General features: G+C 42.7%; 1 protein-coding gene across 1 annotated transcript in view; it reads right to left on the bottom strand.

The window, feature by feature from the left end:
- Positions 1-14,504, bottom strand: part of UNC5C (unc-5 netrin receptor C) — a 243,763-nt gene that overhangs the window by 12,395 nt on the left and 216,864 nt on the right. The window contains exons 10-12 of the mRNA XM_009101296.4: positions 13,513-13,857; positions 10,451-10,538; positions 894-1,062 (exon numbers count right to left, since the gene is read on the bottom strand). Coding sequence (XP_009099544.3) covers positions 894-1,062; positions 10,451-10,538; positions 13,513-13,857 — 602 coding nt within the window. The remainder of the gene's footprint in view (positions 1-893; positions 1,063-10,450; positions 10,539-13,512; positions 13,858-14,504) is intronic.

The following is a 14,504-nucleotide window of genomic DNA, read 5'->3' on the forward strand; positions in this document are numbered from 1 at the left end:
TGCACCGAGTGATGCTGCAGGGTGCGCATGAATGTGTGTGCACACATGTGTGTGAGGCTCAGCTTGGAGGAGCTGCTCCAGAGCTGACAGGAGGAAGAAGATTGCTGTGAGATGGCCACACCAGGGTGTGTGCAGGGCTGGCAGAGCGACCTGTGCCGAGGGCAGGAGGAGGATGGGGGGAAAATGAAGAGGTGCCAGTTAACACACAGCCACAAATAAGGGACACACGTGTGGTGCCACGAGTTGGGCTGTGGGGTGCAGATTAGCTGGCGAGACAGAGCTGTGCTTGCTGCATGCTCCCTCCCAGCAGGAGGAAGAGCCAGTGCCACAGGCAGGAGGCCAAACACGAGAGGCTTTTGAAGACAATGCTGGACATGGCACTTCTGCTGCTGTCAGCCCAACTGCCTCCAGAAGCCACCCTGACCTTATTAAATTTACCAGTAGGAGAAAGTGCCCTTGCCAAATTAATTATGAGACCAAACTGGTGGCAGCAGGGACCTAGGAGCACAGAGCTGGAAAGGAGGGCTCTGTCAAGATGGCCCATCCCTGCTGAAGGCATCACTTTATGCTCCAGTTATTGTGGTAAGATCCTTTTGCCACACTGCCTTGGGACATTCTCCTGCTATACTACTGGCAAGGAACCCCCTCAGGCTCCCACCATGGAAACCTGCTGGTACTGGGAGGTGCCAAAGTGCCCCAAGGCAGATCTCTGAATGGGCACAAAGCAGCTTAGACATCTTGTAGGGAAGGGCACTCCTGCCTGCCTGTATCAGTCATGTGCAGCAGTCATGGAAAGCCCAAAATACAGGTGTTCGGATTCAGAAAGGCAAGTAAAGGACTAGCAGAGAGCCCTGCATGCAGCCAGCACACAGGCTGGAGCTCTGGAGCCTCACCTCCCATGGTCCCTGGGCAGCCTGGTGCTTCAGCTGGATCTGCCAGTCCTCCGTGTTTGGCTCTGCACAGTGGTGCATGGTTAAAATGACGGGCCGGGTTAGCAGGGCTCCTGGTGGGCCACAGCTCACCACTGGTGTCAGCAGCGTCTGGCTGTCCTCTACAGGTGGCCTGGCGAGGAGACAGAAAGATGGATACATTAAGTGAGCTGAAAAGGACAAAAAGGTTCATTTGGGTGTGTAAAAATAAAAAAAATCCTTCTCTTAAAATAAAAAGACTGTGCAAGCAAAATAGGTGGGTTTTGTTTTTCCTTCATTTTCCCCAAATCTGTATTTATTTCCTTTTTTTGCTTGTTTTTGTGCCAAATATCATTCATGTGTCAAAATGCAGGTTTAGGTGTCAGCAAATTATGGGCCACATTTGCTGATTGCACTCCACTCTGAAGGATCCTTGCAGATGGTATGCAGAGGCTTCATTTCACCCTCTGCAAAAATGTGGTCACTGCTGCATTTGGCAGTTCTTCAGTGACACACAAAAATGAATGGTGGCTCTTGTAGGCACCACTTGTGAGAACTATTTACAGTCAGGACAGAGAAACTGACAAAAAGAGGAAGACACTGAACTAATAACAAGCATGTAAGCATGACTGAAAGTGGTTCACAGCACGTCTGAGATTTGCATTTTGAGTTCTGAGGCATCACCAAACCACTGATACTCCATTTTATTTAAAAGGCATTCAGATCTACTGGAGTGATTATTGCAAATCAGCCTGCAGGGAACATGTGCCACTCCTGGTGAGGGAGAAAGGATGAAGGGATGGTAAGGAATAGTGCAGGGGTATAACACACTTGCAAAGCCCAAGATTTCCAGTGATTTCTCTGAGTTGTTCAGCTAAAAACACAGGTATTATCCAGTGTGCCTGCTGCCAGTCATTAGGAGTTGGTGTTATGGGAAATCATATGAATATTTAGGATATACAACATACACTCTTGCTTGAAAATGATAATATGTGTGTGTGTGTGTGTGTGTGTGTGTGTGTGTGTGTGTGTGTGTGAATGTGTGCAAGTGCAAACCATCCCAGACCAACCGCTGAGGAGCTGAAAACAAGAGGAAGCCTGAGTGACTTTAACTATCCCGACATCTGGTGTATGACAAATACAGCTGAATGTGCCTCATCAACTGCCTCCCTAAATAATAGAGAGCAAATTCATGATCCAGAAATCAGCAAGTGGGATTTTAAAAGCATTCAATGTGATCTGTGCTAAAAATCCTGATCTGCCCACAGGAACACACGTGCTCTGCTCTGGCTGAGGGTTCGGTCCCTGGCTGCATTTACAATACAAGTACATCTACATCAGTCTTAGAGAAATTAGTTGAGACAACATTGCTGTTTTTTTCTGCAAGTCTTTGTCCTTACCAAGAGAAAAAAAGAAGTAGCTGTAATCAGAGAATCCTAGAATATCCTGAGTTGGAAAGGACTCACAAGGATCATAGAGTCCAACTTCTGCCCTGCACAGGATTATCCCGGAGTCACACCACGTGCCTGAGAGCATTGTCCAAACGCTTCTTGAATCCTGCCAGGCTGGTGCTGTGACCACTTCCTGGGGGAGCCTGGGCCAGAGCCCAAACACCCTTTTCCTGATACCCCTGACACAATTCAGGCCTTTCCCTTGGGTCCTGTCACTGGTGACCACAGAGAAGAGATCAGTGCCTGCCCCTCCTCTTCCCCTCATGAGGAAGTTGTAACTGCAGTGAGATCTCCCCTCAGTCTTCTCTTCTCCAGGCTGAACAGATGCAGTAACCTCAGCTAATCCTCACATGGCTTCCCTTCACCATCTTCATTGCCCTCCTTTGGATGCTCCCTAATAGTTAAGATGCTCTCTAATAGTCTCTCTTATGTTGTGGTAGCCGAATCTCCTCCCAGTACTCAAGGTCAGGCCACATCAGAGCAGAGAAGAGCAGAGCAGGTAATCTTAGCTAACATTTTCAAGGAGGCCAAATCAGGACAGAAGCTATTTTGATATCAAATTTATCACACCTATTCTGGTTATTGCAAATATATGTCCATAGGACTAATTTAATTTTGTCCACCTTAATTCTCCCTGCCTATCCCATTAATCTCAGACAACGAACGACAAACTTTTGAGAAATCCTTTTTCAAATTGGAACAAAGGCATTTTTGAAAATTACCCTTGGTTGTCACAAATGTTGTGGAGGTTTTTGTTACATTTGAGAAAAAAAAAAGGTCTGGCATTGGAAAATTTAAATCTATGCAAATCAGTAAATCCAGATGATACGCATCTGTGGAAATTAAGTGATGAGTTTACTAAATGACATAACAATGGTTTCTGAAAATCCATGAGCTGGAAACAAACAGCTGCGATATAGATGTCTTTCAAAAAAGATTCAAAGTATAACAATCTGGACAGCTATCATGATTGTGCCAGCTATTTTAGCCTAACAAACAATACACAAAATAAATGAAACACAAGAGGAGTACCTAGCCCAGCTCCTCTTGCATACTGCAGGGAATCATTGGATTAAGAAGATGTGGTATCACTTTTTTGCAAGGCCAGACTGAAAAAAACATTGGACAGTTTTTCATTAAAACATGCCTTCTTTTTCTGACTCATTTACATTGTTATTTTTTTCATGAGAAGCAACAAGAAGCTTAAAAAACACTCAGAGTGTGTCAGTGCTTTTTAATGGTCATCAGCCTTGGGAATTGGTGGATATTTAAACACTCTCCTGTGGTCTAAATCAAGAAATTTCAAGAAACGTAGTATCTTATGAGAAAGTGCTCTCAAAATTTTAATATTTGTATGGAAAACAGATATGACCAGCTATAGACTTAATCATCTTGTTAACCTAAGTTTATCTAAAAGTACTGACCTGTGAAAAAGAAAAGAAAATACAAGCTATCATAGATTTTTGGACTGAATTACAAAACAAGCAAGCAAAATGCAGGACTGAATATATCATGATTGCCTTTAAAAAAATTATTACGATGCCTTTTAGGTGAAAAATGAGTTAAAATGAACAAGCACTGATGCCTTCGGTCAAAAAAAACCCCAAAAGGTCATTAAAGTATTATGGTACTGATAAATCATACAGTCTGAAGTTGTCTCCAAGTAAAGTTACGTTTCGTCACTGCTTCATGCCAAAATTTTTTACTGTCAGATTTGAGGACTCTGATGGAAGGCACGATTCTGTGCTGCCACATTTTATAGCTGATTAGAACAAGTACAAGATGATTATGCAGAACACCAAGCCAGGATGTGTTGCAGACTGCAGAGTGAGGAACTGAGATGGGAGGCGGATGCAAGCATACAAAGGACATGTTAAAAATATTTTTTCCCCATGTTCATAAACAGCATCTTCGTCACCACACTTAGAAGATTTATTGCCAATTGGATGAGATATTAATGGTCCTGACCTGGATATTTATGATAGAGAACAGTCTGATTAGTGAAGAGCAGAAAAATGGGCCAGTTGTGGGGGTGCTTGACTTTACAATCCCAGATTCCCAACCAGGCACACATCAGAGACTGGCACCACAAAATTACTGAACACCTGCTGGTCCAAGTGACTCTCCAACATCCACCTCACACAGATAAAACTTTAAAAACTGAGATACAATGAGTTGCAGAGAAGTTCTCCACTGTCACTGTCGCTGTTGAGGATAAATCCCAGCTCTGTTAAAGTCTATGCTAAACCTCTCTCTGACTACTGTGAGGGCAGGATTTCTACTCACCATGTGGAAAACACAATCATTACATTTACAGGTAACAATTAATAAGGAATCACTGCAAGTAACAGTGAAAGCCAGAAGACAATGGCAAAATTCAAGAGAGGGCAAAAATATGAGTAGCAAATAAAATCTTATCAATTGTTCAGTAGTTCAGGCTGGAGCAAAACAACTTCCAAAGAGTTACTTAGTAAAAAATAAAGGAATAAAAGTGAACAACATTTCAGGTGAGCTTGCTGCAACACAGCAGGCATCAACATGTAACATGACACAGTGACAAGAAGCAAATCTGATTTCTGGCGTTGAATGGAACAAAGAGCACATCAGAGCACATCATGGTGATATTCTCTTTCCTCTCCAGCCCTACCATGACTGCAGGTAGCAGCAGTGTGTTTAGGGACCACTATGAGATCTCAGAAATAAACCAGAAACGCAGAGGAATGAGGCTAAACAATGCAATGGCACAGACAGAAGAGAGGTGCCCAGTGACAGGGAAAAGGAACAAAAATCTCCTGACAAATCTTTTCTCACTTCTCACTGTTTTCCATTTCTATTTTAAAACAAAAGTATTATGCCTTACTACAGATAATGAGAACAGAAACAGATGCAGTAGACAAGATACATTATACACGAGATATTAATCGTTCTTCTTCAAAGCATAAACCAACAGTAATTCATGGAATTAGTAAACAACCAATTTTCCTGAAGACAAGTTATTGTGTAGTCACTCATTACAGGCAATTTTACTCCTTCTCCTGAAATAGGTGATGCAGCAAAGCCAGGATCCCAGCCTAGAAGAGCACGTGTTGTGATCAGCATTGAGATTTATGTGTTATAGATTGTGGGAGATCCAGCACAAACAGAGACACAGGGGAGTGTACAGGGAATTAAATCTATGAGCAGAAATGATCCAAACAGTGGGCAATGTTTTAGCCTACTATCAAAAAAAAAAAAAAAAAAAAAAAAAAAAGCAAACCAAACCCAACCCCCCCTACAAAAACCCCATCAACATGGGTTTCACTTTAGGCTTGCAGCAGTCTTGGGATAATTTATTAGAAGAGACTTGCCACTCCAGTCTCCTAAAACAAAGAGATGCTTTTTTTTTACAAAGATCTGAGACTAAAATTCAACTCACTGCTTAGCATTTCTATTAAAAGGCATTAACAGTAACTGAAAGGTCTTCAGATATTTTTAGATGTTTTCCCATCCCTCAGAGATTATCGAGAACAGTCAATTTATATTTAAAAGCAAACAAACTTTTATTCACCATATCTGGTCCCTTCACAATCAAATTTGTGTTTTTAATGGGATTACTCATTCAAAACTGTCTCCCTGTAATAAGCCAGACCATATTCATTAAGGTAGCTGTCAGACAGCAGATGTGAGCACAACCAGATAAATCTCTGCTCCTCAGTGGGACTACATTGTGCTCCCTGCCACTGTGCTCAGGAAGCACAGGATGGAGCAGGGAGAGAGGAATGGCTATGACAGCAACAGGTTGCAACCCTTCTGCACAGCTTAGCCAAAAGTTAGAGGGAAGATATTTTATTTCTTCTCTCATTGCTGGGGCTTTATTTTTTAATATGTGTTCTTTCTTAAGTTTCAAACTTAATATTCTCGACAGACCCTGGTTCTTCTGACAGTCTATCATCAGAAGAAAAATACCCTGAGAAGTTTGCCCTCCCCTTTTGCTCATGCTCTGGTCTTTTTCATGCTGAATTTTCAATTATAGTGACTGACACTTCAAGAAATTGTCTTCTGGAGTTGCAAAGTAATTTTGTTTATGCAACTGAGATAAGGAAGGTGGAGAAATGAAATGTGGAAGACTTCAATTTCTTTTATTTCACATCACTAAGCTTAAGATTTACTGGGGAAAAAGCAGCATTATTCCTTGGATCACAATCATTGATCAGATTCTTGACTTTATATTAAACTCTGTGCATATATTATGAAATCATTGATACAAATCCTGGCAAGGCTCACCTGACCCTTTTCTCTTTCAAGGTAGCTAATTTGAAATTTGCACATTTATGTGCGTCTTCCATCAAGACCTTTAGGAGTGTTGCCCGCTCTGTTCTTCAGGGTTGTCAAATTTTGTGGGCACAGCGACCTCCACTCTCATTTGGAACACCTCCTGTGTGATGGATTAGGCAGGAGTGTCCTTCACAGAGCTGTAGCTGTTTTGTGCAGTTCCTGCCTCTGATTAGAGCATGCAAGAGCAGCTCCACCTAAAGCTGTGCGAGCTCAGCAGGGGCTCACACAGGAACACGGGAACTGCCACACAAGATAAAACCAGTGGTCCATCAAGACCCAGACCCCATCTAGCACTGACCACTGCCAGATGTTTCTGAAGGAAACACAGCTCTGCTCATTTAGCTCACAGCGAGATTTGTTTTTTAACCTGAGGCAGCCAAGCAAATCCTGGAGGCTGGAGGTTTATATTTATTCTATTTAATCCTTAGGATTAAATTACAGATTAATTAAATAAATTACTTAATCTGTAAACCCAAGCTCTCACAGATGCTCATGGGAAGAGGTTCTTGCCAGGTACTGGCCAACACAGTGTGCTGATTTTACAGATGAAACCACTACTCAAGAAGGGGCTCCTTGCAAGTCTCAAAGTGGTAATGCTTCCCCAGACTAAAGGAGAGAGCATCTACTGACCACTGAAAAAGACACAGCTTTGAGACAGAAACCTGTCTGATAGCTGTGAAATATTCTCCTAGGGTTGTCACTTTTTCAGTTACACATATATACATAATATATACATATATGTGTATACCAGTACTTGCATATGTACATATATGTGTACCAACATACATCCATATACAATTTTCCCCACTGAAGCTGCTTCATAAAGGACATGAGAGATCATGTCAGGGATGAGAGCCGGGGATCTGCCTGCCATCCATCCTGCCCCAAATGACAGGAAGAATGAGGGTGATCTTGCAGGACAGGAGCAGGGATAACACTCTTCTGGAACATCAGACCAGTAGAAGAGAAACCCCACGGTGCCATGAGTATGCTGACACACTTGGAGGACACAACTGCCTCCAATGGTGTTTACTGCAAGCTATCAGAACCCCAATTCAATTCTCTTAGGGTGACTTCCTGCTCTCACATGCTTTGATGGATATGACATGGAATAAACAGACTCTCAGAAAGCTCTCCTAACCAACCTGCAAGGCAGCACAAAGAGTGATATTGCTGGATTGTGAAGTCTCTCAAATTTCTGTACTGCAGCTGTCAGAGACTAACTGGGGAATCTTATTATGAAATCAAAGGAAGGAAAAGAAAAGGGGAATTTGTGGGTGTCTGAGAGATAACTTATTTTTTGTTTCTGACTATTCAGAAGTAGTTTCACAGTTCTACAAACAAAGTGTGAGCTAGATCTTAAGCTGTTGGAGATATGTGAACTGGGGTAGGGACCCTCTCTGTTGCTGGTCTGGTTCTGCTAGGGTAGCACTGTGGAGAGAACATTCTCACCTCAGTGCTATTGTAATATCAAGGATAAGGCTCTGCCTTCATTTCTGATAACAGCATGCATTTTATAATTTACTGTGTGTGCCCTTCCAAACAACATCAACACATAACAGGACTTTTCAACCCACACACATTTGCACAGTGCTCATGAAAATAAATATAGGGTCTCACAGGGTTTGTTGAACACACTGCAGTTACTGCCTGGCCATGAAAGCAAATGTCTGCAGCTCATCCTTACTGGGGACTATCGCTCTCTGCTAGAGTGCTGCAAAAGTGCAGCAGCTGATTTAAAAAATAATTATGCTACACAGCAACTTGTGGTACCCATATGACTCCAATTATCTGAAGCAGTGTCTGTGGCCCATGCAGCCAGAAAAAGAAGCTTTGACCGAGCTGTAGCTCTGGTACTGAAGTGAAGTGCCTGGTAACCAGTCCTGCAGCAGGAGAACATTACAGCTGGGTGCCACCCACCCCCTTCTGCTCCTTGGCACCTGGGGAAAGGGGGCAGAATATTCAGTTCTGAGTGATCTAGACAACAGTCAATGAGCTCCATCTTAAATGTCCCAGAAAAAGCTGCTTTCCAAGAGCATGAGGAGCCTGGTGTGTTTTCTGAAAAACTGCCACAAACCAAAGAAGCAGTTGGGCTCTGTGCACCCAGAAAGTGACTGCCACCACAATAAAATGAGCCCTGATGCCCCAAGGCAGACTGCTCTGCTCTCCTCTCCCAGGGAAAGAAATCACTTCTAAAATCTTCATTGTAAATGAGGATTCACACCATTCTGTTTACTTCTGCAGGTGCCCTTTGGCATACTTGCTTAGGTTGGCAGGCAGCACATCTCCAGCCACGCTTTTCCCAACACAGGTTAACCTGTCTTTCTATCCTCTGTGTGACTTGCTGAGTTACAGCTTTCACAAAGCATGCAGACGTGGCTTTATGATCCTTGAAGAAAATAAATTAGACAAGTATGTGACATTAGTTGTCCACAGCTGCATGAATAAAGTAACAGGGATTCCCTCCATAACTGACTGGAAGAAAAATAATTGCATATACAGCAATAATTACATATACATATTCCTTCTAGGAACTAAATAATTTCTTTAAAGAATTAGGTATTTTGGAAACAGAGATTTAGAAGCAAGCTGAATAACAGGGGATGGCATCTGATTCTTTTTACCTTCCTCAGGAAAAAGTCTTTGTTCAGTACTGTTTGTAAACCTCTTTCTCAGCCAAAAGTAATAGGAATATAATCAATACTAGCTATGAACAGAGCCATTTTTTCTGTAGCTGCAATTAGCTGTTTTCAAAGAGCGGCTGATGAATAATGTATGCAAAAGGGTGGGTGGAAGGATTACTTAATTTTTCTTTAAGCAGATTATTTTAGCTTGGGTGAAAGACTAGCAAGCTAAAGAATGGTGTTCAATATCACACAGTGTATAAACAGCTGTGGCTTAGCACATAATAAAAGCTATTAAGAGGCTGAGCCAAAAAACATATCTAGCTATGAGGAGAAGAAAGAGGCAAAGTACCGTGCAATGACTGCCTCAGCTTCACATTTGCCATTCTGCCTTTGTGCATGAGTCCATTCTGCAGCCCAAAATCTCACCTTTCTCTACATTAGGGTTTTCTGACTGGCTCCAAATGGTACCTTGGCCTTTTTGTAAACTATTTTTTTTTTTTTTTTTAATTTCAAGGCTGCCAGATCACATGCCAGTAGACATTGAGATCTAGAATATGAATTGTCCAAACTTTCAGGTAACAGGAGACAACAGTGGTCATCCCAGCATCAGCTCTGGGTGCCCTTGGTGTGTGGTGTCCGGGGCTAAGCAGCAAGGAGGTGAGGACACCAAAAGCTTTGGCTCCATTCTCTGCATGGACTAGCCAAACCCATGAAGGGTAAAATAAAAATTCACCTTCACTCTATCAGGAGAGGAGATTGTCCATGTCAGGTGCTCAGGCACCTGTCCCTCCATTGAGCTGATTTATCACCTTTCCTCTCTGCTCCTTTCTCCTTTGCAGCACAGGTCTTTATCAAGAGGTTACTTCGCACTTTCTCTGCTGCACAAACTCATGCTGGCATATTTTCCTTGCTCCTCTACAATTCAGCATGCCCCAGGCCTGAGGACTTGCTGTAGAGTGCAACACCTGATTAGGAATGCAAATGTCTGAGCTGGTTTTGTGGCAAAGTTTATCCTTGGCTTTGCTTGTGTTTACCTCCAAGTCTGCAAAGAGCTTCAATGCAGTAGGCTCTACATAAGTATTATCACCAAAAGTCTTCAGCTACTATGTTTTACTCTATTAATGCACAAGGAAATAAAGGCAATTTTTACCTCATGTTCTCCTTCCTGTGAACTGTCAGATACATTTCATAGACTCTCCCTTGTGGAACGGCTCCTGCTGGGATCAGCAGACTTACTCCTGCAGAACAGAAGAAACACAAAAGATAAGATGGAGAAAAAAGAGGTGAGTGGGTCTGTGGAGAGGAGTGACAGGGGAGGCAGAAGATGAAGCCTGCAATGCCAGATTTTCAGCAACCCTCACCATCAGACTGTAAATGACCTCAGCAAAATGTGAGAAAAAGCATTAACTGTAACCCTGGTGTCTTCAGTTTCCAGCTGCCTGTTCTTTTTCCTCTGCACTGAACAAGAGAAATGGAGAAGAGGATTTCCTTTCCTTTCATTTTATTTAAACAACAGACAGATGGTTACGCTGTTGCTTACCTTGTAAAATGATGGAAAAACAAACAACTCTGACTAAAATTTCCAACAGCTGTAATGGGACATCTCTCCCTAGGCAATTCTTACTTAATTAAGATCAGGAAAGAAAAGCAGTGGAGCACTGTCCCAGGAAGCAACAAGAACTAGTTGTTTCCTGAAAGATGGCTTCTGTGTCTGGCATCCTTTCAATGCACCCAGTTTCTAGGGAGGAACTGAGTCTGCCAGGGAGACAAAACTGAGCTTCTTGGCTTTTTAAAGTGCCTATTCCTGTAGAGTGGCTCAACTCTGGGATACGCAACCTTGAAAAAAATGTGGGCAAATATGCCCAGTGTCATTTTCACTAATGATTTTCTGCACACTTGATTAAAAAACAGTGTTCTTACATTACTGCCATTTAAAAGATGTCCTGTCTCTACACAACAAACATGGCCCATGAACTGCCTATTTCACTCTGCTGGACACATCTCAGCCAGCTCTATTTGTAGATGTGGATTAGCTGGAAATCAGTGGCAAGGATTTGCATACATAGTTGTTACCACATAGCTGAAAACATACCTAGAGGAAGATTATTTACATATATGTGCTTACACTAAAGACACTTTAGAGACACCTTGCATGGCTCTGCCTCTTTTCTTTAGCATTCACAGTTTGGTTGGACATCGGACACCTCCTGTGAGTTGGTGTGCAGGGCCTCAGTTCCACACTTAGCTTTGAGGAGAGGGAATGCTAGGAAAGCATTTTCCACAGATGCCTTCTGGCACTTGTGTCTTTACAGCCTGTTACAGCCTAACCTGTGCATGCTTGCAGCTGTAAGGGGGCAGGTGTACTGAAACTGAAGGGCTTTGATCATATCTTGAGGGGGACATAGATCTAGAAGCAGCACAGAGGCATACAAGGTAGCAGCAGACAGATTGTTCTATTTTACAGAATCATTACTTTAATCATTTTGAAGGGATTACAGAATAAAATGTTTTTCCTTTACAAATTGATATTAATATATGTGAATTAACAGTGACTAATAGACTTTGCTGATAATGTGCACCACTGCGGCATATGAAAAGTGAGTATCAATATCTATCTTCAGCTGCTACTTAGAAAAATATGAAATCCAAGACTGTTTAGCACACATTTTCAACATTGCTCATCAGTCAGCATCAGATTTCTTGAAGTTGTTCAGCTTTCACTTGAGTTTAATAGATATTTTTGCCTCCCATTAGACAGGAGCTCAGAGAGCAGGGCTATGGGTCCAAGTACTTTTGGCTGCTTCATGGGCAGTGTGGGACTGCATCCTGGAACCAAACCACCCAAGTCCTGGGCCACCTAGGCATTTTGCTTCCTCCATAACATCAACAAAAAAGAAATGATCCAGCAAAGGCACAGGGGACAAGGGTAGGCACCATCTCCCTGGTGAGGGCATTTGCTGTAAAATGGCCAAGCTGTGAGCTGCAGTCTCCCACGTACTGTGGTCCTTCCTGAATTCAGAGTTCCAGTGAAATTGTGTGTGTTCCTGACCACTGTACACCCTGCATACTCCTCAAATCAAATGCTTTATGTGTTTCATTCATTCTAACTTTAGATATTAATGCTGCTCTGCAGTATCATGCTAAACCCATGGGAACATCTAGGTGCTAAACTTCCTTAGAAAGAACATCAACACTTCATGTAGGAACCAAGCAGCAGCAGCATGGCCCTGCTAAGAAATCTCTCTGAAAGACCTGAGCTCTCCCAAGGCTGCCCAAGAGCCACTTGGATGCTCTGAAATTGCCTGCTGGTGTCAGGGTGGCCCAAAGGGACCTGGAAACCTGACTTGGTGCTGTATGAGAAATATTGAGCAGCATGTTGCATTACATCAATAGCCCCTCAATACTCAGTCCCTCTCTTTCCTAGCTGTAAAGCAAGTCAACAATAAATACAGGTAAAAAGCCTCCCAAAAATTGGGTTCTGTTGTCCTACTTCAATTGCATATAGACTGCCATGAATTGGAAGTGGGGCAACCAATTTGTTTTTAAATTAATTTGTTCTCTTTTAGTGTGCCGACAAAATAGAGGCTTACTGTATTGAGGTCTCTTTCCTAGACCTGCAAGAAAGGAGAAGGTGATGCTGAATTGCACTTGACACAGGGAGCTCTGACAGCTCAAGCCTGCCATGTCTCAGAAAGTGGCTAAGAGCCCTGCAATATTCTGTTTAGAATCAGACAATCATTTAGGTTGGAAGAGACCTCTAAGATCATTGAATCCAATCATTAACACATCACAGTGTTCACCACTAGATCACATTCCTATGTATTACTTGGGTGAAGAGATCAACCCCCACCTTACTGCAGACTCCTTTCAGGAAGTTGTAGAAAGGGATAAAGTCCCCTCTCAGCCTCCTTTTTCCAGGCTACACAACCCCAGCTCCCTCAGCTGCTACTCCTGAGAGGAGTGCTCTTATAGTGAGGAGCCCAAGTTTTCCTCATCCTGTAGTGTTTAAAAGATGGCCAGGACTTCGGATAGAAAATATTCAAACTACTTTTGCAGATTCAAATGGAGGAGGCAAAAACCCCATTTATTTGTTTTGATCAAAGAAAAGGCAGAGTCCCATGTATAGACTTTCTTTTCCCATATAAAGACAAGCTAACACCAATTAATCCCACAAAACAATTGTGCCTTTAGGCCAGCATGGCTGGCACTTACCTGAGTTGGGAATTACTAGGTGGCCTCCTAAGGAGTTGAAGGTGCCAAAGGCAGTGCATGATGGGTCAGTTTGCCGAGCAAGGCTCTGGTTCTTCATGTTCAGGGTCTCATTCTCCAGCAGAGACTGCGTGATCTGTGGGGACAGCTTGGAGGAGAAGTCAGAGAGGTCATCCTGGGGCGTGACTGCACCGGAGGTGTTATAGACCTTGATCTTCAAGTTGGGGAGTGGGTCCAGGATGGGAGAGTTGGTCATTGGGATTTTATCAGAGACATCATGCAAGGCGTACACAGGACCCCTGTACATGGCTGCAGCAGAAGTGAGGTCTGGTGGCACTGCCAGCAGGTCTGCAGTGGAGATGAGATGGAAGAACCTTGTTATTTCTCTGTTCTGATGACTTTATTCCGAGCAACAATTTGAGTTTGCATTTGAATTTCATCTTTCATTCCAACCATTTAGATACACAAAGTCCCTGAACCTTCATCTCCATTTCCATGAATTCTCCAGCAAACTCCCAGGGCTCCTATTGCCCCAGCTGCTATGGAATCCGATTGCTGTACGAAATTACAGCACGCTTCTGCTCTGAAGAGTTTTCACTGGGGTATTTTTCAAGGCTGCACTCAGATTCCAAATATGACATGCGTAGCTTCAGGGCAAGATGTTTTCATTGTTCAGTAGATCAAGTTTTAACTAAAACCCCCCTCCCTAAATGCTATGTGACAATCATCAGCCAATTTCCCTAACTGGCCTAATGACAGCATGAAATAAAAGACAACAAGCCTATGAAGTCATCATTCCATGACTCCCTGCAGTGAAGGGTTAGTACCAGCATCACATTTTTCTAAGATTTGCTTTAAAAGTTTCTTCAGCAAAGAAAACACTTCTGATAATCTTACTCATAACAACTCTCTTGCTATCTTAACTTCTACATCTTCTGGTGTAGATATTGGGGAAAAAAGAGGTATTCTTCAGCCTAAATAAGTGTCTTGATAAA

The sequence above is a fragment of the Serinus canaria genome, chromosome 4 (genome assembly GCF_022539315.1).
Source record: "Serinus canaria isolate serCan28SL12 chromosome 4, serCan2020, whole genome shotgun sequence".
Lineage (NCBI taxonomy): Eukaryota > Metazoa > Chordata > Aves > Passeriformes > Fringillidae > Serinus > Serinus canaria.